This window comes from Melospiza melodia, chromosome 8 (genome assembly GCF_035770615.1).
Source record: "Melospiza melodia melodia isolate bMelMel2 chromosome 8, bMelMel2.pri, whole genome shotgun sequence".
Taxonomy (NCBI): domain Eukaryota; kingdom Metazoa; phylum Chordata; class Aves; order Passeriformes; family Passerellidae; genus Melospiza; species Melospiza melodia.
Window position 1 is genome coordinate 36,784,127 of NC_086201.1, and position 24,002 is coordinate 36,808,128.

The window sequence follows — 24,002 nt, forward strand, 5'->3', positions numbered from 1 at the left end:
TTTGGTGGATTTTTAGGTCCAGACACCAGATAAAGAAACCATGAACGGAAAAAAAAAACCAAAAAAAAAACAAATAACCCAAAAAAACATAGATACACCAATCAAAGAAGGAAAAACAAGGCCACTAACACTTCATCCACAGCCCAAACAACATCATAAAATCCTTGGCAACAGCCTTGCAGGGGACTAAAGCCTCTGCACCCAGAACAGTCACACAGTTGTGTCTGCACTAATACTCTTTGCAGATTTAGGAATCACTAACGCTGGACTCTCATGGGCAGAACACTCCAGGAGTCATTAGGAAAATGCTCCAGACATCTGCAGTTCACTAAAGAAAAATCAGTGGAATTATTCCCGTAGAAAAAACCTGCAAGGACGTGCATTGGGGAGGAAACAGGTACTTAAATTAATCCTTTCCAAATGAACATATGCCATAAAAATGGAATTAACACCTGTACAGATAAAACACTTCAGCTCCCTTACGTGGTGATGCTCGAATTGCATTTTCACTTGGTCCTAATCAGATCCCTGATAGCTCTGAACAGGATTCAGGAACCTTCTGACCTGCAGGAGTTTGGAACATTGAAGGGGAAAAAGAATTCTTTAATACCCACTTATCAGGACAGTGTGTTCAGAGGGAATTTCAGGGGTGATAAGGAGAGGAAAGGGGGCTCTGGAAGTGAGAAGCAGCAGCTCACAGTTAAACAAATAAAGTTCTTTTAATAGCTCTGCAACTTCAGCATTCAAGTGAATATCATTTTATCCTGCATAATACCAACATCTAAAAATCAATGCAATAACAGAGTTTTTCGTAATGTTTTTAGGGTTCTGGTCCCTAAACATTCTATATCTGAACAAGGCATATCTGCTATTTGGGTTTTGGTTTTTTGGTAGCAATGTCAGTCAGTGAGTCCTAAGGCTCTTTAATTCCTTTTCCCTCTTCTTCACCTTCTTGAAGATACATTTATGCTAAGAATCATCCTCTGGATTTTTTCATCATTCCTTAAATTATTTGCTTTTGCAGCACAGATCTTTTCTTGCTGGTCCTTCATCAGCTGCTCCAGCTCAGCCAGCTCAGCCTTCAGTGGTTCCAGAGTGCTGTCTGTGATGCTGGAAGGGACACAAGGAACGTGATGTTGTTGGAAGCTTTCAAGCTGCTTCAGGTTATTTTATACTCCAAGAAAACACATTTCAATACCTGAAAGGCTGCAAAGCATTCCATGGAATCACACAGAATTTGGGTTGGAAGGGACCTTAAAGCCCACCCAGTCCAAGCCCCTGCCATGGGCAGGGACACTGATGGATTCATCATGTTCTGGTGTGAGACAAGTGTTGAAGATTGCAATGCAAGATGTTTTCCATTCCCATCTGTATGGCAGATCACCTTTGTCAAGTGGGCAGTTTGCTTTATCTCTCTCTTTGAGTGACCACATTCACACCTCCCTGGGAGGGGACATTGCTGATAACAGACTATTGAATGTCACTGCATGGCTGATAAGAACTAGAACATCCCATTGGGAGATGTGAGCCCAGAGGGAGGAGCCAAGCATTGCTACCCAGATATAATCCAGAGGTGTTTGAGACACCAGCACGGCTTTCTCCACGGGATTCCCCAGAGGAACAGCAGCTGCCTCTCCTTCCACTGGATCTTCAGAGGAACAATACATCCTTCTCTACAGATCCCCCTGCTCCAACAGAACCACCCCTGACACTGCAGGAGGGCTGCAGCCACATTTCCAATGGGACTGCCACCAACAGCCTGACCCACAGGGAGTCAGGCTGGGTTCTGACTCTGTCACTGTTGTTCATGCGTACTGCATTGTTTATTTTATCCTTTTTTTTTTTTTCCTTCCCTATTAAAGAACTGCTATTTCCTGCTCCCATATTTTTTGCCTGAGAGCCCCTTAATTTAAAATTGATAGTGATTCAGAGGGATGGGGAGGGTTTACATTCTCCATTTCAGGGGAGGCTCCTCCCTTCCTTAACAGACTCCTGTCTTTCCAAACCAAGACAACAAGGAAGGCCAAAGGAGCTGTTTCACCAATTGTCCTTCACACCAGAACAACTGTCCTTCTCCGGGTTCAGCATTTACACTGTTTTTAAGTTTTAAGGGCCCCTAAATGTGTCCGCAGAGCCGAGCTCACCTCTGCTCCCTGCGCAAAGCCTCGGCGTGCTCCCGGTTCTCCTGGCGCCACAGCAGCAGCTCGTTCCTCATGGCATCCATGTCCTCCTGGATGTAATCCACCATCCTGCCCAGCCTCAGCACGTGCTGGCACACAGTTTGAATGGAGCCCTGGAACTTCTCGATCTCTTTGGCTACCAAGTCTCTCTCCCTCTTCCTGGATGCTTCTGAGATAATTGGCTTCTCCTAATAGGAGGGACAAATAGGGGGAGCATCAGAATGAGAGAAAACTGTGGCTGCAGGCTGAATGGTGTTTGGAGACTGCAAACAGAGAATGAGCTGGAGAAGTGTTTATGACAGTTTGAAATGGAAGAGAAGAATTGCGGAATCACAGAATGGTTTGGGTTGGGAGGGATCTTAGAGCCTATCCCATCCTATCCCCTGCCATGGACAGGGACACCTCCAACTATCCCAGGTTGCTCCAAGCCCTGTCCAGCCTGGCCTGGGACCCTTCCAGGGATGGGGCAGCCACACCTTTCTGGACAAGCTTTGAAAGCAGCATCAAGTTCTGCTGCTGTGTGGGAGCTCCAGGGCACAGCTCCTCTGAGTTCTCTGCATCAGCCCCTTCAAGATGCTTTTCTCCCTCCACTGTCCATATCTGGATCTCCAGCTTCTGAAGCTGCTCCTGACAACAGTGCTTCAGAGCTGTAACAGCCATGGTTACTCCCTGCCTTGCACTCCTGTTCAGGGCTGTAAAACCATACAGGCTGCAGGTGTGGCCTCCATAAACCCCACTACTCCAGAGGAATTTGGGCTTGTGCTACTTTCCCTCATGTGCAGCCAGCAGAGTCTCTGTGGTGCAGCTCCTGAGGCCCTTCAGCTCAATGCAAGTCAAACCCAGAGTTTGCTCCAGTGGCAAAGCCAGCAGGAGCACGAGGATGCTGTAAAAAGAGCAGAGTGATGCCACACTGCTAATACACTGGAATAATCTTATTCCAGCAAAGCCATTAAGGAAAAGCCCGCTGGGATTTTTTCCCCCATGAATCAAAAACAACCTCATTTTTCTTTCCTTCCAACACTGCTGCAGGTCAAATTCCCAAACCCAGACACACAGAGCTTGAAGTAGAGTTTACTTAAAGTAATTCTGTTTATTATATGCCAAACAACTAGAAAGGCCTTTCCCTGCCACCCCAACCAGAGCGTGAGCTGATTCCTGGCACAATTCCTGCTCAGCACAGAGGTGGCAGTGCTGGGACAGGGAACTGTCCCCTGTCCCCTCCTGCCCCTCTCCCAGCTGCCTGCCTTCCTGTGCGAGCTGGGCTGTTTGCTCAGCTGGCTCTGGAGGCTGCAGGGCCTCCTGCCAAGCACACTTCAGCAGCCCTGGGCTGGCTGCAGGGCTGGGGACACGCAGGGATGTGTCTGAGGGAAAAGCCTCGCCTCGCTGGGGGCTGCTGCCTGCGCCCTGCCACACACGTGGTGCAGGAAATGCTGCATTTCTGACTGCACTGGGGGGCTCCTGTTTGTGTGCTTTCAGCAGGAGCTGGGCTCAGGTGACAGAAGCTGCTGAAGCTGAGCCCTTGGCTGCCCAGGTCACCTCACAAGAGCTGGCTGAGCTGTAGAAACAACACAGCCCTGAGCTCCCCTCTGTACAGGCCATGCCTCCCTCGTGGCAGCAGCAGGTGCTCATTACACCACACCACACCAGCCACAGGGTTTAGGGCTTTTCTGGAGCCATCCATGTCTCTGCTGTCCTTTAGGATGGAAGAGCTGTGGTCTCACAGTGTTCCAGGCCCTTCTCTCTCTCTATCCTGCCTCTTTTCCTACTCCTTTTCCTGCTCTGTGCTCCCCCAAAGGCAGAGGGAAGGCTCAGTCCCCAGCACTGCATTTCCCACATGGGGCTGGCATGTGAGCTATGCACACACGCACCTCCAGCCCATCAGCAGAGCTGTATCAGGTCCAACAGCTTCCCAGGAAGACATCCCATTCCCTTGTTTTTCCTAAGTGCTCCAAACCCTCCCCACTTTCCTCCCCACCATCCATTATCTGAAGGCTTAGCCAAAAAATAAGGAATTTATTTCACATCCAGCTCTCTCAGAAGGGAGAAGACTCAGCCAGTCCATTATCTGAGGGTTGCTGCTGCTTCATTTCTATTTTCCAAATGCCATGTTTTGGACTGTTTCCCAAGGCATTCTGCTGGAAAAGCTGGCAGTCCATGCCTTGGATAAATGCCCTTTTCAAGGGATAAAACCTGGCTGATGGCCTGGCCCAGACAGGGGTGGGGAATGGGGCCATGTCCAGCTGGGACTGGTCACTGTGGGGTTCCCCAGGGCTCAGTACTGGGGATAAAATTTTAATATTGATCTGTTTAATGTTTTTATCTTTATCAGGGATGTGGCTGAGGGGATGGAGGGCACCCTTATGAAGCTGCAGACACAGAGTGGGTGGGATGTGGATCTGCTGGGGGGCAGGAGGCTCTGCAGAGGGATCCATGGGCCCAGGGTCAGCAAGGCCAAGGGCCAGCTCCTTGTGAGCCCATGGGACACTGCAGGCTCAAGGAGGAGCAGCTGGGAAGCTGGAAAAGGCCCTGGCAGTGCTGGGGACAGGGCTGGAAAAGGCCCTGGCAGTGTTGGGGACAGGGCTGGAAAAGGCCCTGGTGGTGTTTGGGACAGGGCTGGAAAAGGCCCTGGTGGTGTTGGTGACAGGGCTGGAAAAGGCCCTGGCAGTGTTGGGGACAGGGCTGGAAAAGGCCCTGGCAGTGCTGGGGACAGGGCTGGAAAAGGCCCTGGTGGTGTTTGGGACAGGGCTGGAAAAGGCCCTGGTGGTGTTGGTGACAGGGCTGGAAAAGGCCCTGGCGGTGCTGGGGACAGGGCTGGAAAAGGCCCTGGCGGTGTTGGTGACAGGGCTGGAAAAGGCCCTGGCAGTGCTGGGGACAGGGCTGGAAAAGGCCCTGGCGGTGTTGGGGACAGGGCTGGAAAAGGCCCTGGTGGTGCTGGGGACAGGGCTGGAAAAGGCCCTGGCAGTGCTGGGGACAGGGCTGACACGAGGTCATGGCCCCCAGGCTGTGCCAGCCATGGTGTGACACCTCCAGGGCAGGGATTGTCCCCAGGGCTGGCCCTGCTGAGGCCTCTCCAGGGCTGGGGCCAGTTCTGGGCACTCACAGCCAGAGGGACACTGAGGGGACACTGGAGAATGGCCAGGGCAGGGAATGGAGCCCCAGGAGGGGCTGAGGGAGCTGGGCAGAGGCTCAGCCTGGAGCAAAGGACTCTCAGGGGGCCCTTGTGGCTCTGCACAGCTCCTGACAGGAGGGGACAGCCGGGAGGTCGGGCTGTGCTCCAGGGAACAGGGACAGGAGCAGAGGGAACAGCCTCAGGCTGGGCCAGGGCAGGCTCAGGGTGGGCACAGCAGGAATCTCTCCCTGGAAAGGGTGCTCAGGCCTTGGAATGCACTGCCCAGGGTGGTGTGGAGTCCCCATCCCCGGAGATGTCCAAGGAACACTTGGATGTAGCACTCAATGCCCTGGGCTGGTGACAAGGTGGACATCAGGCACAGGTTGGACTCAAAGGTCTTGGAGACCTTTTCCAACCCAAATGATTCTGTGATTCTCTTTCTCATCCTTGTAATGCTGGCATGACCTCTCTGATACCTAGACAAACCAAACAGCCACACTTCCCCCACAGGGAAGTGTAGGATCAAAATAAAACAAATAAAATATCAATGATGCTTTAGCTACAGAATATATCTACATACATATCTGCAGAGATCTGTAAACACAGCTCACAATTTGAAATATTCCGGGCTAAAATACACAGCTGCTTGAAAAGCTCAAGTGAAACAAACAAAAAAAAACTGGAATATTTTTCATTAATCAGTTCCTTAAAGTGTACTAGTAAATAATGAAAATTAATTGCAGTGTCCCTGTAACTCCAGCATGTTTTCTATGCCGTTGAATACTTCAAAAGTGAGATTCAAAGGAGAAAATATCCCATCCAAAGTCAGTCATGGAATTACAGGATTGTCACAGCTGGAGAAGACCTTTAGGATGATCAGGGCCAACTGGCATTGCAAAAACCGAAACATAACACCATGAAAAAAATCTATTAAATACTATTTGAAATAAAAATCTAATAAATACTACTCCTACAAGTTCATCATAGGATTCTTAAAAATAAAACAACAAAAGAAATTTAAATTAGTGTCTTTGAAACATGTGATACTGAAATGTAAGAATGCCCAAGTTTCAAGAAAAATTTCCTCCCAAGAAAGATTTCCCAACCAGAAAGCACAGCAGCTCCAGCTGTGAAAATCACCACCCATTCTTTCTTTGTCTCATTAACACCTGTGCTAATGATCCCAGAATCCCAGAGTGGTTTGGGTGGGAAGGAACCCCAAAGCCCATCCAGTTCCAAGCCACCATGGGCAGGGACACCCTCCACTATCCCAGGTTGGCCTGGGACATTCCAGGGACGGGACAGCCACGATTCCACGTCCTGCAGCTCGAGGCTCAGAATTATCACTGTGACACTCTCAAGCTTTGCCAACCCATGCTGATTGTAAATAATTAAGGGGAGAGAAATGCATTAGAGGCTGCTGTTCCCAGCTCCACAGTTGCAGCTATGGGTTAAAATCTCTGGAATGGTGGCAGGAGGTTTTCCCCAGCCGGCGACGTGGGCGGTACGAGCGCCGAGTGCCACCTCTGCTCACTCTGCACAAACGTGGAACAGGAGATTTCCAGCCAGAATCCAAATTGTTCCAGGCTTTTTCATCAGCCCCTACACCTCAAGCAACTCCCCTTTCCCAACAGCCCCAGGATCAATAAATTATCCCCGTGCAAAAGGCTGGATCACTTCTGTAGGCCCAACATGTTTCCTTTCCTTCGTGTTTTTCATGAGGCACCAAGAGAAATGTTTGCTTTGGATTGCTGGGAAAAGGCTGCTTTTCCCATTACCTCAATGGGAGCAGAACACAACGTGGACTCGGGGGCAGCCACCTGAGAAATCTGAAAGCTGGAATTTTCTTTTTTAATCAAAAAGGTGGAAATTATCAACAAGGCTCCAGAAGCCACCAGAATTTGAAGAAACAGCATTTGCTTACTTTTATACACCTTCCCCTTTGTTTCCTTTTTTTTTAATTAACAGGCTTTTAAATATCAATCAAATTAGCACAGGCATCCATCAAGCATTTCAATAGTTTCTACAGCCCCTTTTAACACCATTATTATGTACCACTAGGAAAACAGACCCAAGTAATCACAGTTTTATTGAGCCCCACCATTTCCCCCCACCTCATTCTACAGGACAGGGCAGAAACTTCATTTTGGACAAGTAACTGGGATATATCCAGTGCAAAACCAACAAGGTGTGGTGCTTTTTTTATTGTATAAAATATATTTTTTGATCATAAAGGGTGTTTTCTTTTCCTGGTTTTTACAGAGTCTGTGTTTTAAGTATATTGTAACTATCCACCAGGGATCCCCATAAGAAACTCTTTCACAGAACCAGGGGGAAACAGTAAATGTTAAAGCATTTCAAATGAACAGGATGCTTTTTCTGCTGATGCCAGGTATGGGGTTCAGGCACAGGCCAAGGAGTTGGAGACACAATGTTCTTTATCACTGCACTTGCCAGAGTCACTCTGACCTGCTCCTGAGCTGGAAGGCTCCACAAGAAAATAAAAGAATGGCTCTTTCAAGAGAGCTTTTTCAATCTTTTTTTTTTTTTTTTTTCGGAGGGTGGTGCTTTTCCATATTTACTGAAGTTCATACTTGATCCTTCCAAAGACAGCTGGACTTTTCACCTGTCCATGAACACCTACTCCAGCCCACACACCCACCCTGCCTGACTCGGGAGAAGTCATTCCCAAAATCTCCAAATTTGGGGCAGTATTCAGCACACAAAGCAAAACCACAGAACCATGGAATGGTCTGACTTGGAAGGGACCTCAAAGCTCCTCTCATTCCACCCTTGCCATGGGCAGGGACACCTTCCACTGTCCCAAGTGGCTCGCAGCCCCAGTGTCCAGCCTGGCCTTGGGCACTGCCAGGGATCCAGGGGCAGCCACAGCTGCTCTGGGCATCCTGTGCCTGCCCACTCTCACAGGGAACAATTCCTAATTCCCAATATCCCATCCATCCCTGCCCTCTGGCAGTGGGAGCCATTCCCTGTGTCCTGTCCCTCCATCCCTTGTCCCCAGTCCCTCTCCAGCTCTCCTGGAGCCCCTTCGGGCCCTGCAAGGGGCTCTGAGGTCCCCTTGGAGCCTTCTCCTCTCCAGGAGCACCCCCAGCTCTCCCAGCCTGGCTCCAGCCCTGTGAATCCTGAGCCAGAAACAAGGCAGGAGACGATTCCAGCTGAAATCAGTGACAGCAGAGCACATTCATTCACCCATGATGCCACACTGGTGCCAGTTCTGCTCAGCCTCCCCTCTCTCCTCACACTCTCTGTGTCCAGAACCTCTTCCTGCTGAAAGAGCACCCTTTCCTGGTGAAAAAGGACTTGGGATAAAACTGCTCCTTGTATTAAACAGCTTCCCTGCCCCCAGGCTGTGCCCCAGCACCTTGGAAGAAGTGACAGGCCCTGTGCTGTGTCCTTTTCACACTGCACCTCTCCTGGGGGCAGCCACAGCTGCCTCACCACTTTTACACATCCATCTGCTGTCTCACCTGGATTTACAGTGCACCCACAGGACGGGAATTCCATGGTCTGGGGCACAAAGGAGCCCTGACACCAGGATTATCCCAAGAGTGGCCAGAGCCCTGTTCCTGTGTTCACAGCTGGCAGCAGGACTGCTTGGGGGGCACATTTTTGGGGCACATTTTTGTTCCCTAGAGCTGGGAGCAGCGTGAGGACCCTGGAGCACACACTCCCTCCATCCGAGGAAAGAGTGAAAACCGTTTTGGAGGAACTGTGTGCTTGCACCAGAGATTTCCCACTGAATTAGCATCACATCAGCACCCGCAGAGATGTGACAGAGGTGAAAACCCTTCCAAGGGTAACTCCTCCTCCTCCATTTCCCTGTCAGCATTCCTGAGGACACTCCAAGCTGGCAGGAGGCTGTGGTGGGAAGGATGAGCCTCTCCCAAAAACCCAACTGGCTGGCATTTCTGACTGCAGCTGCTGAACACAGCACATCCACTGCAGGGCCTGCAGGGCACACCCAGATGTGCAGCTGATGGATTCCTGCAAAAATCAGTGACCTGCAGCTCTTCAAACAAACAGAATCAGCACTGATTAAGATCTGTCCTCAGCTCTGAAGTGCATCATGTGCCACACTGCTAATTCAAGTTAATATTGCCCAGGTGCTGAGCTACTCAATACCACTTGTTCCTCCCAGAAGCCTCCAGGCTGCTGCTTTTCTGAAGCCCTTTTTTTTTTTTGGTACTGCAAAGATGGGAATTCTGTTATCCCACTTGCTTCAGCTATTTAATAACCTGCCTACGTTTTTCCACACATCAAATAAATGAAGTGGAATACAAAATGGAACATCTGTTTCTTTCTCTGGTTGACATTAGAGGCTTAGACTCTAAACAAATACATTTAGGAAGTTTTTTTTAGGAATTTGTTAGGCTGAACACAGCTAATCAAGGCAGCAAAAATCTTGTGTATTTTCAGAATGACCCCTTTGTTTGACCTCAAAATTGTGTATATTATTTTAAGTTTCTGCACATGCAAAACCTAGATGATGAAAGTCCCAGTTTTCTTTCCTTCTCCCCTGTTCTCCTTTATTAAAACTCTTTAAAAAGAAAATGCATGTTTGGGAAACACAGCACAGAAAGGGTTCTGGAGGAATGTTTTTAACATAAATAAATGTTCCCCAGGCATCAGCAGCTGGAAGGTGTGAAACATCCCTGAGAGGGCACCAGCATTACATTTGGATTAAGCATTAATCCACCAACTTCACCTCATTTCTGGCTGATTAATCCCCAATAAATCAGGTGGATCCATTGATCATTTTTTTGCTGAATACTGCAGTTAATAATGTATTAACCAAAAGTTCCAGCACTCAGCCTGCTATTTTTTCCCCTCTTCATTTTCCCAACTGGCAGAAGATCAAGGCTTTAAAGACTAATGAATAGAAGTGGGAAAAATATTTCATTTCTTTTGGATGCATTGAATAGTTTAATAAAATAAGGGAAGATGAACATTCTAGTGACAGATAGAGGGAAGATGGAATTTCCCAAAGCAAGTTTTCTTTCAAGTATTCCCTGGATTTTTGGATACCTTACTCCAAAAATATAGCAGTACCATTATTTTACTCTGTGATGCACAGGACAGTTTGGAATACAGTTGAATCCTGATGCAGAAGATACTTCTGGAGAGTTTGATGGAAAACAAATTAAATAGACAGAGAAGCATTCCCAGAGGCAAGACCACATTGGAAATGTGGGGTTTTTTTTTTACTTTTACTGTCACAGCAACTCCATTCTCTAAAACCATTTCCCAGGATTCAGCTGTGTCTCCAGCTCTTGTTTTCTGAACTGTCAAGGGCCTGTCACACACTCCAAAGCATTTTTAATCATCTTTTCTATTCAACTCTGCTGTCAGGAAAACTACACCCCTCTCTGGATCACAATTTCAGGAAAACCACACTCCTGTCTGGATCACAATTTCAGAACTAGACTCTTCTCTGGATAATAACTGCAGGAAAATGACACTCCTTTCTGGATCAGGATTTCAGGAAAATCACAGTTCCCTCTGGATCACAGTTTCAGAACTAGAATCCTGTCTGGATCCCAATTTCAGGAAAATCACACTTCCCTCTGGATCACAATTTCAGAACTAGACTCCTCTCTGGATCATAATTTTAAGAAAACCACACTCCTGTCTGGATCACACTTTCAGGAGAACCACACCCCTCTCTGGATCACAATTTCAGAGCTAGACTCTTCTCTGGATAATAATTGCAGGAAAATGACACTTTTCTGGATCAGAATTTCAGAAAAATGACACTTCCCTCTGGATCACAATTCCTGAAGTAGACTCCTCTCTGGATCACAATTTCAGGAAAATCACATTTTCCTCTGGATCACGATTTCAGGAGAACCACACTCCTGTCTAGATCACAATTTCAGAACCACAGTCCTGTCTGGATCATAATTTCAGGAAAATCACACTTCTCTCTGGATCACAATTTCAGAACTAGACTCTTCTCTGGATCACAATTTCAGGAAAACAACCTTCCTTTCTGGATCACGATTTCAGGAAAATCTCACTTCCCTCTGGATCACAATTTCAGAACCACAGTCCTGTCTGGATCATAATTTCAGGAAAATCACACTTCCCTCTGGATCACAATTTCAGAACTAAACTCTTCTCTGGATCATAATTTCAGGAAAATTATACTTTTCTGGATCAGGATTTCAGGAAAATCACACTTCCCTCTGGATCACAATTTCAGAACTAGATTCCTCTCTGGCTCACAATTTTAGAAAAACCACACTTCTCTGTGGATCACAATTTCAAAACTAGATTCCTCTCTGGATCACAATTTCAGAACTAGACTTCTCTCTGAATCACAATTTTAGGAGAACCATACTCCTGTCTGGATCACAGTATTAGAAGAACCACACTTCTCTGTGTATCACAATTTCAGGAGAACCACACTCCTGTCTAGATCACAATTTCAGAACTGGACTCCTCTCTGGATCACAGTTTCAGGAGAACCACACCCCTGTCTGGATCACAATTTCAGAAGAACCACACTCCTGTCTGGATCAGGATTTCAGGAGAACCACACTTCCCTCTGGATCACAATTTCAGGAAAACAACATTCCTGACTGGATCGTAGTTTCAGAACTAGATTCCTCTCTGGATCACAATTTCAGAAGAACCACACTCCTGTCTAGGTCACAATTTCAGAACCACAATCCTGTCTGGATCATAATTTCAGGAGAATTACACTCCTGTCTGGATGACAATTCCAGGAGAGCCACACTCCTGACTGGATCCCAACCACTTCCACCCCACACTCTGCAGAGCAGGAGCACAGAGGAACCTCCTGCAGCAGCAAGCAGCTGCTTGGCCAGGAGATCCCATGGCATTCCAGGAGCTGGGGCAGGTTTCCATGTGATGGACTAGGAAGTCAGCAGGTTTTTTTCCAGAATTAGTTCTCTATTCTCGGCACTGCTAACGCAGAGCAGGGCTTCAAAAGTGCAACAAAAGCCAAACAAGTGCTGAATGAATGTTTCAGGGGCTGAAAACCAGCAATGGGACTCAATGGTGATTGTGGTGGGTGACAATTGGCCATTTAAAAATATTTAAGGGGTTAAAAAGGGACTGTTTTAGTTTGTTACTCTCAGTCAGGAAAAAAAACCCAACCAGAAAATGCAGCACAGACACCAGAGGAAGCTTCCTGAGCTTGAAATCCATGTGATTGTGTAAATCCTCCCCCATTATCCTGTTCCATCCCAGTGCTGGACAGGACACACCACCAAAGAGGGTGAGGGAGTGCTGAGAGACAGCACTAATGAATTCCTAAAGCTCTTCCCAAACTGAGCTGGGAACTGATGATCCAACAGCACCATCTAGTTACAAACCTGGGAACAGGGACAGCTGCATGGCTTGGGCAAAGTGCCAGCTCAGGAATGAGCTTTGGAGCTACTGCAGAAACTCCAGAATCAGCCTGGAACGCTTCTTTGTCTCCAAACAATTCTCTGAAGGCAGAATTTCACCAAGCAGGCAAATCTTCCCATTGGGTATCTCATGCCAAGCAGCCAGAGGTATTTCAGAGACCTCAGCCACCACAAGAAGCACATTTCTAACAAATGGATGCAATTCAGCAGGTTGGGTAAAGCTAAAACCACTCCTGACAGACTGTGGGCAGCAATCTAAAGGTGTTTTTCCTCTTTTTAGCAGGATTCAGTTTCTTCAGTTCTAGAATTATCCCAGAGGAATTTGGGCTGGAAGGGACCTTAAAGTCCATCCAGAGCCACCCCCTACCATGGGCAGGGACACCTTACACTGTCCCAGGTGGCTCCAAGCCCTGTCCAACATGGCCTTGGACACTTCCAGGGATCCAGGGCCTGTCCACCCTGAGAGGGAACAATTCCTAATTCCCAATACCTCACCTAACCCTACCTTGGCTCATCAACCACAGCCCTTACAATACATGAAAGGAATTTTGTTCCAGGCCTGGATCTCAGCCAATCCCAAACTCCAGAAAGGAGGACACTCCCCCAAGAGTCAGATCTGCCACCCCAACTTCCTCAGGGTGCTGGAAAAGAAAGGAAAGCCAGAAGAGGCAGACAGGAGTCTGCTCCCAGACTCTTGAGGAGTCATCACTGATTTCCCAGAGCTCTGTGAACAGCTGTCTCCAACACCATAGACCTTTCCTGAAAGGCATACACGTAGGAAAACCCTAAGATACTGGATTAAGATTAAAATAAAAGTGATTGGAAGATATAAGAGCTCATGGAATGCATTCACCTCCCCAAAACATCTAAACACACTTGTCTAATTTTATGAGACTTTAATCACTGCAGTGCCTCAGGGCCTCTCCCCAGCACACCAAAATGGATTTAGGAACTTTCCATGGGATCAGAGAATCCATCTCAGTGTTCTGCCTTTGCTGCTTCTCATATGCCAGGAGCTCTGCAAGGCACACAAAGCTCTCTGTTTCCACAGCAAGACACTCAAATATGGGGGATCAAGCTTTTGCTTCTGGTTTGTGATCACTGCTAGATCCTTCCCACACACTTTCTAGGTGATCAAAACAACAAAAAAAAACCCCTACAAAACTCATTAAAAACAAAACCTACCTTCCCCTTCTCAACTGTGGAAAAAAAATCACACGAGCAAGACAAGATATGACAGAGAAAAGATGATCACAGATGGAATAAAACATATTTAAAGCAAAGGAAAAGGTCACAATTGCAACACCTCATCTCTCAGTTCGTTGAAAGCCATTGCCACCTCACCCTCTCTGTGGTCTGTGATGATTTCTGTGATGCCTCATAATCCTTCTTGGTTTCTAGGATTCTTTTCACCAGCCCACCTGTTGAAAAACCAGGATTTTTCTAAGCATTGATGGACACTTAACAGTTTCAAACATTCAGACAATAAAATAAAACCCAATTGGCTTGTTTTTTTTCAATGCAGACAACTTTTAGAGCAACATAAACAGCATTTTATTTTGTATTTTAAACACTGACACACAAGGTATTTGCTATCTGACCTTTTTTCTCCCAGGCTTTTCTAGAATTTGTCTTTAAATCCAACCTCGTATCTCAGAGCTGACAAGCTGTACCTGATACTTGAAGAAATGTTAATTTATGAGCTTTATGCAGAATTTTAAATCCTGCTGACATTGAGGATGCATAGAAAACGTGTCCTTAACACAGTTGTAAATCCAGCTGCACAGGAAAACAAGCCTGGGTAAATAAGTTGGTTTTCCTGCAAACGTTGCAAACTCCTTCCCTCAGGAGGGATTTTAGTGCTCTGTTCAGCACTTTAAGTGTTCAGCATTTGCTTTAAACCCAGGGGTTGATTCCAGATCTGTACAAATATACATAAAAGCAAACTTACCATGCTTTTGATCCTCAACCAGCTCCACTTCTGGCTCCTACACATGCAGGAAGAGAGCTTTAGTTGCAAAAAGTTTGGCATTGCTGTAATATGGAACTATTCAAAAATATTCAGCTGGAGGATATTTCAACAAGTCAGGGAATCATGGAATGGTTTGGGTGGGAAGAGACCTTAAAGCTCATCCCATTCCACCCCTGCCATGGGCAGGGACACCTCCCACTGTCCCAGGCTGCTCCAAGCCCCAGTGTCCAGCCTGGCCTTGGGCACTGCCAGGGATCCAGGGGCAGCCACAGCTGCTCTGGGAATTCCATTCCAGCCCCTCCCCACCCTGCCAGGGAACAATTCCTAATTCCCAATATCCCATCCATCCCTGCCCTCTGGCAGTGGGAGCCATTCCCTGTGTTCTGTCCCTCCATCCCCTGTCCCCAGTCCCTCTGCAGCTCTCCTGGAGCCCCTTTGGGCCCTGCAAGGGGCTCTGAGCTCTCCCTGGACCCTTCTCCTCTCCAGGCTGGACATTCCAAACAAAATATGGAAAAAGGTTCAGTCAGCTGCAACAGGAACAGACCTTTGGCATCTCTGGCAGGGACTCTGCTGTCTCCACCACGAACTGCTCATCCTCCTCATCAGAAACCTGCTGCTCCCTGAGCACGCTTGGGGCTGTTTTAGCACTGCCACTCCTGCCAGGGACACAGGGAACAGGGGAATGAATGCAAGTACTGAGCTCTATCAGAATAAACTGAACTGAGCTAAAGGGCATCAAACATCACAGAATCATTGAGGCTGGAAAAGCGCTTCAAGTCCAACCTGTGAGCAATCCCCACCCAGAGCACTGAGTGCCACATCCAGGCCTTCTGTGGACACTCCAGGGATGGGAACTCCACCATGAGGTGACCATCCCAAACTGGTGATGCCAGAGGAGCTGGGAAGGGTGTGCTCCAAGGAACACCCCCACTCTGCAGGTCCCTCATCCCTCACCTTTCTGGGGTTAAGAGCTCGGTGCTCTCCTGATGTTTCACTCGTGGGGGCGCCGGCCTCGCGCTGCCAGGACGGGGAATCCGTCTGCAAGAACAGTGGGAATGGGAAAAAATCACCTTCACAAGGGACACAGTGTGGCATTCAGAGTCTCTGAAAAATCCCTTCACTCAGGAGTCTTCTCCTGGAAAACTGAGAAGCCTCGGAGAAAAGGAAAACAATTCTGATCTCATTTGCTTCTCCTGTGCTGTGCTCATGTGGAATGTGTTTGGAGATTGTTCACCCACAGGTGAGTGTTCCACTGGGTTCTGCTGTGAGGTGTTTTGACTCATTCTAACCTGAGTAGGCAGCCAACCAGTACAACACCCATTCACCATCACTGGCCATCTAGCCTCATTCACTTACTCAAAATTATCCTAGTTTTATTCCCCCTTGCGGCCGCCCTAGAAAATAAACTACTCAAACTCTAATTAACTGTAATAGTTTATAAAAACATTGGTCTTGTAAGCCAAAGACTGAAGACTAAACCCTTTCTTAGAGTTATCCCACCATCCCATCTCAGGAAGAAAGGACTCAAACCCTCATCTCCAACTCCCAAAGCTGGCATTTTTAACTAAACTACTTCCTGATCTTCCCCTAAACAGCCCGAATCACCCCCCGAGATAATCCCCAGGTTGAGACTCTGGAAAAGAGACTCTGGAAAGAATCACAAGTTTTCATTATTGTCTTTTTAGCAGAGACTCTGGAAGAGTCAAGACTCTAGAAAGAGTCACAAGTTTTCATTATCTTTTAGCATTCAGTAAGTATCCTTTCTGTAGTCTTTAGTATAGCATAGTTTAGTATAGTATTCTTTAACAGAATATAGTATTATAGAGTAATAAATGAGCTTTCTGAGAACATGGACTCAGATTCATCATTCCTCCCTGCCACAGGGGTGCCTGCAAATACAGTAACACAGCAACACGAGCCTTTGCTGAGAAAAAAAAAAAAAAATTCAAACATTCAAATTGAAAAGCAAGCTCACCTGATCCATAACACCGTCCTTATGGAATGCACAGAGGAAATGCAATGTTCTCCTCAAAATTTTTGCTAAATTTTTACTAAAAATTTTATTCCATGAAGCAGTTTATGGGTTGAGAAGGGAAGAAAGGATGGAAACACACCTTTGGGCAGGCCGAGGTGGGACATCAGGAGGTGCTTCACCATTTTCAGGCTTCTCAGGAGCTGTGTTCTCCACTTCTCTTTCTATTAAACAAAACACCATAAAAAGTGGGGCTTAGCTGGGCTAAGGAAAACCTCAGTTTTTTATGAGAGTATTTGGAATCTTAGCATTGCACTGAAAAAAACCACTTAAAATTCTTCATTTTTATAAGTATCTTAATATTGTGAAATTCCCCCCTCTGTGAAAATGACATCATCTCACTCAATGCTTTTGTTTTCCTTAACCTCTTATCTTCCCCTGCTGGGATTCTTCGTTGAGGTGGTGGCTACTCCTTGAGTAAAGTCTACTCAAAGCATCTAAACTCAGCCAATTATCTTTAAAAATGCTATAATACATGACAAAAGGGCAAAAAGCATTAGAGAAGGGCCTGACTTCTTAAAAAGCACTTTTTTTCCTGTTAAAAGTTTTCAACTATGTTTGATGCTACTCTTTTGTCACTAGAATGTTATTGAGTCTTTGGTAAATTAATCTGTAAATAACAAACAGACTGATTTCTTAGAAAAGTTCTGTTTATTCTGCAATCTGATCAAGTTAGGCACGAAGCACACAACAGGAATTACATCCAGAACCTGAGAACTACTCCCAGGGCCAGGAAAATTGGCATACAGAGCCTCGTTGCTCTGCAACAAAATATAAGTGAAACAGACAGAAATAATGCTCTAAAAGATCCAGGAAAATCAGTTTACTTCAGCTAATAAACAATGTTTTATAATCCTGGGCTCATGGAGTGGCTTGGATTTGGATCTTAAAGGTCCTGAACCTAAAAAATGAGGGGTTTACAGTGCCTTGGTGAATAAAGCTGAAAAACAAGATCAGTCAGTAAAATAAAGGTTGAGCTCAATGGTAAAGGTTGGACTTGATGATTTTTGAGATCTTTTCCAACCTTCACTATTCTTCTGATCCTGAATATTTGGTTCTTAAACCACCAGGGGATCCAATCCAAATCCATAATGAACCTGGGGGTACTCCTCTTACATCCATCCCAATTATACCATAAATTTCTTTTCCACCCCAGATGCATTCCAAAGGACAAGACAGCTCCGTGAGATGAAAGGGAATTTGCATGGAAGTTCTCCCAGCTGGGGAAGGTCACACAAATGTCTTGGCCATCCATGCATATGTCATTAGGCTGCCACAGCCATGAGGCCCTGGAGGCCAAAGGTGGGCTGGGAACACCTCCCACATCCATGGGATCCATCCTCCCAACCAGCTCAAGCATCTGCAGCTGGAGAGAACAAAAATGCAGCTTTTTGCTGCAATTTCAGCTCCTCCTCCTGCACTTTGCTTCCATGGCTCTGTGTGTGCTGGGGCTGGATGCACATCCATGTCTTGGGAGCAATATCCAGCTTGGGGGGGAAATGGAGGAGTAAGAAAGAATGCAGGGATGGAATTTTCCTCTGGAATCCTGTAAAACGCAAATGCTGAGACTCCCAAATAGTTTCACAAAAAGGCAACGTGCAAAGATTCCCTTCTTACAGAGAACAAGTCACCAAGGGATTCAGATGCAGCATTTGCCTCTTGGAAAACAAAAGAATAGGAAAAGGAAAATAAAAGTAATTGCTTTATCAGGGGATGGACATTTTTCATGAATCAGATGTGATTAAAACACACAGCAGCACTTGGATTAAGTGTAAATCACTCTCCTTACATCATTTAGCTGCATAGATTTGACCCAAACACTCCAGCTGGGCTTTCCATGGCATCCACCCTTTAACTTTCCCTACCCTTCTGTTTTTCTGCAAGGTCTGGTTCAATTTTCTCCTGCAGCTCAGCAGCACCATCCTCTGAAATCCCATCTGCCACACTCCTCGTGTCCACAGCTCCTGTAACAAAACAGTTTATAGTCAAATGAAACCCAAGAGCCAATAAAAATTCAAAATAAAAAGCCATGCTAAATACCTGCTAGGACTTCTTTAAGGGCTACCCTAGTTTAATAAACCCTCTTCAGTGTCAATAAATCACATTCAAGGTGCACAGAGACTTTTTAAATGAGTGCTGACTGAATTCCTGAAAGTTGAACTATTCAGTATAAACCTCTACAATTTATCTGCTCGCAGAGAAGAGACATCTCCTCCTGTTGTACATTCATGTATTTCCAATTAATAGAAGATAAAATAGAAAGCTCTGATCATCATCACCAGTGTGCAATGTGCATCAGCACAGCTCCAGAAAGTTTTCCAACCCTCTGGATTATTCACCTCTGGCAAGCTCACTGTGTCAGAAAAAAAAGAGGAGTAATGCCCCAAAATATTCCTGGCTTTGAGGAGTGTTTTAAAATACTCACCCTAAAGTCATTCCCTGTATTAAACTTATCAGGAAAACTGGATTCTGGTGTTAAAGGGACAATCCCATAAATACAGTGTGTCTGGTCCTCACAGTTTAGTGCCATATAAAATGAATATTGAAATTTTGGGAAATAAAAGAAGTTATAGGATCAGCTAAGGATCACTAAGTAGTAAAATAAGGCTGCAGTTTTAATGGAATCCAGACAGGGGTTTTTCAGCTGCCAAATTACTCAGACTTCACAGCATAGGAGATGTGACATAAAAATTTCAATTTTCTAGCACCAACTTGAATGAGGCTCCTAAATTAACAGACATACAGGGGGGTTTCCAATATATTTAAGGTGCTCAAACAAGGCTATTCATTTTCCTGAAAGCAGGACTGATATAACTCCAGTATTTTGCCTCAGACACATGGGAACCTAAACCAGAAATCCAAAAAATAAGTGGGAACTTGGGAAGACATCCAGCAACACATGATCTCTTTATATAAATTATTAATAATGAGATTGGAAAATTAAGTGCATGAAGATTTTCATGCACCAATTTTTAACCAGAACTGGCTGTTACTAACAGGCATCAATTCATAGGTGTCACTGAATTTTCTGAACAGAGACATTAAAGTGATTTATTGTTTTGTTCTTCTTTAGGATTCAAATAACAGGGGCACAATCACTGAAATAAGAGGAGGGGGAAAGGCACTGAAATACAAAGAGAAATTGCAGTTCCACTGCTGCTGTCTGAGCTCTGGGTACAAGCCACTTTTATTCCTTATCCAGGAGTTTCTCCAGGCTCTTCCTCTTGCCTTCCTACACAAAGGGATAGCAGTGCTAAGCTAAGATTCCTTTCCTCCTGATGTGCAGTATTTGGAACATTCTGAAGATAATCCACTTCCAGTCAGTGTGTAAACACAACATTTAAAGGCTGAACTACAAAAATTGGTGACACAATGCTCAAGCCCACCAGAACCCAGGCTCTGAACACTGGTGGCCACAACAGGGGTGGGGAACAGCTGGGGACTGGAGCGTGTCAAGAAGGAAGGAGGAAGCTCTTTTGTCTTGAGGCTCCACAGGGAAAGTTCACTCAAATTGAAGGGGATAAGGCAGAAAAGCCCCAAACATCTCAGTGCAAGAGTTTAAATACAGCTACAGACCAGGGGGTGGATACAGAAAACAACCAATAGGGGGATTTCAAGGGTGGAGCAAGGGGATTGCATCAACACTGTGGGAGCAATCAGTATAGGGGCAGGAGAGGGAAATGGAGCCAATGGGGCATCGTGGATTAGGGGATTTGCAAGTGGGTGTTAAAATCAGGGGTTGAGTGGCAGGGAACATTCAGGAAAAAGGGCAGGGTGGGCTTGACAGGCAGGGAAAGAGGGGCAGGATCACCCTGACAGGCAGGGAAAGAAGGGCAGGATCACCTTGAGAGGCAGGGAAAGAAGGGCAGGATCACCTTGAGAGGCAGGGAAAGAGGGGCAGGATCACCTTGAGAGGCAGGGAAAGAAGGGCAGGATCACCTTGAGAGGCAGGGAAAGAGGGGCAGGATCACCTTGAGAGGCAGGGAAAGAAGGGCAAGATCACTTTGAGAGGCAGGGAAAGAGGGGCAGGATCACCCTGACAGGCAGGGAAAGAAGGGCAGGATCACCTTGAGAGGCAGGGAAGGAGAGGCAGGGCTGCCTTGAAAGGCAGGGAAAGAGGGGCAGGATCACTCTGAGAGGCAGGGAAGGAGGGCAGGGTTGCCTTGACAGGTAGGGAAAGAGGGGCAGGATCACCTTGACAGACAGGGAATGGACTAAAACAAAGGGAGGGGAAAAGCTTGAGGGACAGCTTTAAAGGAAGGTATACAACTTAGGGAAAAAAACAACTTGGGGAAAATGTGGGGGGATAAAAGAATGAACCATTTAACAATAACTTAATGGACTAAACACAAAGCACAGCATCATAATTGCAAGGAAGCACCTCCACAGAGAAATAATTTATTTGGAAAGCCTGGACCAACTGTCTATGAAACCAAATTAAAACCATTGCAACCTTCCCTTTGCTCTGCTGTAAACATTTGACAAATGTTACATGTCAGAAATAGTTGCAGACAAGTCCAAAAGCTTGTTCAGAGAGTAATTACACAGAAATTACCAAAAGCGGGCTGAATTTCTGTCTGCAACTGTGCACTGGAAATGAGAGCAAACTGAACTGAATCTCCATTCCTATATCCCAAATCCAGGCAGGAGAATTGCCTCTTGGATTCACAAATGCAGGCTGGGAGTACAAACCAAACCCTGGCAATAATAAACAGGGATATTTCAGTATTTCTGCTCTTCCTACTCAATAACCCTGCAGCATATCTGATAGAAATAACAATATCCTCCCTGTGGTTACCTTCTCCTGCAGGCTTGGAGGGATGCCTTGATGCTTTTGCTGAAGGCTCCTTTGATATCCTTGCAGGAGTTTCAGTCTGGAAAAAAAAACAAAACAAAACAAAACAATAAAAGGCCAGAAATTTATGTAACAGTAGGTCTAAATATTACATCACTATATCTGAAATTTAGTTCCTTGTATTGCTTTTCTAAGTATTATACAGAGCAAATATTGACCCAAGAATTGATCCACAAGTTTATGTTGAGTTTATTTCCCTCAAAGCCTGTGGATATTTTTTCCTGGATAAATGCCAGCTGTTTTCTTTCACACGAACTTATTTGATAGAAAAACAACTTCCAAATGGGACCTAAGAGTATCCAACCTTGTAGAATAAAAAGGTTTTAAAAAGGAGGATGATTCCTACAATCACCTCTGTGTTTCAGCTGCATCAGATACACAGCTCCTCTTCAACCTGCTGCAAAATCTTTTAGACTTCATTCCAAAAGAGAAGCAAGGATTTAAAAAATTGTGCTACCTGGTTTGCCCAGTCCATTACTTAAATGGAAATTTCCCTGGATAAAAATCCTGCCTGATATCCCAAATCCTGAAATACATTTAACACCTCCCAGGATCTCCTTCCTTATATGATTTTTCTTTTCAGTTCTCATCCAAGACTTTTTGTCAGCCCTGCTGATCATCATTAAGGTTGGAAAAAACCTCCATTGATAACCTGAAAATCACAATTTCTGCCATTTTTTTGCCATCAAAGAATAGTTTGAGCAGAAGGGACCTTAAAACTCATCCCCTTCCACCCCCTGGCCTGGGCAGGGAATCCTTCCACCAGAAGTGTTTTTCCTCTTAACAAATTCTGGCATGTTCTAAGGAAAACCAGACAGAATTCCAATCTTGAAGTGGTTCATCTTAATTTTAATTCTCCATAATAACCTCCACAAGGCCAACGCTATGGAAGGAGGGAAAAGAAAGCTCTTATCCCATCAGGAGCACATCTGGCACAGTGCAGCCCCAGCAGCTCCCTGGGTGAGGTCATTATTAGCACAGGTGGGGAGGGGGCTGCCAATAGGTGCTGCAAGAGGGGATTTGGTCATTTATTTATGTGGCTACAAACAGAATTTTTGTGGAGCCACATGTGCAGCCTGGCAGCAGGTGCAAGGGTGAAAGCTGACGTTTGCTCACTATGGCAGCACACCAAAACAGAAAGCCCACAATATTTATGATTGGGGGGGGCTTTCCAAAGGCAGATAAAAGAGGTTATTCCCCTTCAAGACTTTGAAAAGCAGCCACCAGAGCCATTAAAGGGAAATCTTGCACTTCATCTCACACCATGCTGGAAAAACATATTACAGCAGAATCCTTGATGGATGCATGCACGCTTCCCAGTCCTGAGTAATTATGTTTCCACGTGGAGAGGATCCAGAGCCTTCTGCAAACCATCCAGGCTGCTGCTTTGTCCTCACTATTAACCTTTAAAGAGGCTGAATTTCACTTCAAGACAGAAGAAAATGTTTGCTGGTGCTTCAGAGCTCATTACAAAATAAGCCACTGCAATTTCCCCCTCTAATTCATCAGCCCTACTGATGGTTCTCTAATAACAAATAAGAATTAAGTCTGTGAACAGCAATTTCATTCCACCAACCCTCCACAGTACTTTTCTTCTAATTATATCCACAGTGCCAGGAGGTATCTTTCCATCTCTACAATACCAAGTGTGCAGGTATAATTTTATATAAATAAACTACATACAAGGAAAGATCTCCACTTGCTGAGGCCAGTTTGAGTGCTGTGCTGATAAGACTTGTGAGGAAAATATCAATCAATCCTCTTTTTCTCACCTAAAATCTCACAAGACGATGTTCTATTGGTATTAGATCCTGCAAATTAAAACTGCTCAAACACAAAGGGATGAGGAAAATCTCTGTTTTTAAAGCAGTTTAAAGGATGGATTTCTGGTGTAGTGAGACCAAAGAGAGAGGGACATTCCCAGCTCCAGAACAGAAATGTTTTAGTCACGTCCTGCAGATTTCCAGGAGGTGATTCTCTCTGCTGTCCTTTTTTTAATTCCACGGTTTCATTACATAACCTAACAAAGTTCCAAGAGGAACAGAAGTTCATTAGGCAGGACTTAGAGGCTGCTTGAAGTGACCACTTCCAGAGCAACAGGGTTTTCAGGGCAAATGCAAACTCATTCTGCAAGTGGCCAGAAATGACAGGATATTACAGAAAGCTTTAGCCAAGAGCTCCAGCTGCCATGGGAAACATGGAAGAGACTTTTCCAAGGTGTTTGCCCTCAGGGGAAAATGATTTACCTGTTCTGCAGCCACTTCCAGCACCAGATGCTCTGTGACCTCCCCCACCTCCTGTCAAGTCTAAACAATAATGGTCTTCATTATTTATAAGGTCCAAAAGGCCATTTTAAATCTGATTTTTCCCTAAGATGGACTGAGAGTGAACAGAACAACACACAACCTTGATCCCAAACTGCAGGATGCAAGAGCCAGCCTTGAGGCAGCTTCTGAT

General features: G+C 45.7%; 1 protein-coding gene across 1 annotated transcript in view; it reads right to left on the reverse strand.

Annotated features, from left to right (window-relative positions):
- Window positions 1-694: 694 nt before the first annotated feature.
- Window positions 695-24,002, reverse strand: part of TRAF3IP1 (TRAF3 interacting protein 1) — a 30,955-nt gene continuing 7,647 nt past the window's right edge. Inside the window, exons 7-15 of the mRNA XM_063162705.1 lie at window positions 21,489-21,564; window positions 18,556-18,654; window positions 16,773-16,854; window positions 15,613-15,696; window positions 15,203-15,314; window positions 14,638-14,674; window positions 14,031-14,107; window positions 2,145-2,368; window positions 695-1,110 (exon numbers count right to left, since the gene is read on the reverse strand). Of these exons, the coding sequence (XP_063018775.1) occupies window positions 945-1,110; window positions 2,145-2,368; window positions 14,031-14,107; window positions 14,638-14,674; window positions 15,203-15,314; window positions 15,613-15,696; window positions 16,773-16,854; window positions 18,556-18,654; window positions 21,489-21,564 (957 nt within the window). The 3' untranslated portion in view covers window positions 695-944. The remainder of the gene's footprint in view (window positions 1,111-2,144; window positions 2,369-14,030; window positions 14,108-14,637; window positions 14,675-15,202; window positions 15,315-15,612; window positions 15,697-16,772; window positions 16,855-18,555; window positions 18,655-21,488; window positions 21,565-24,002) is intronic.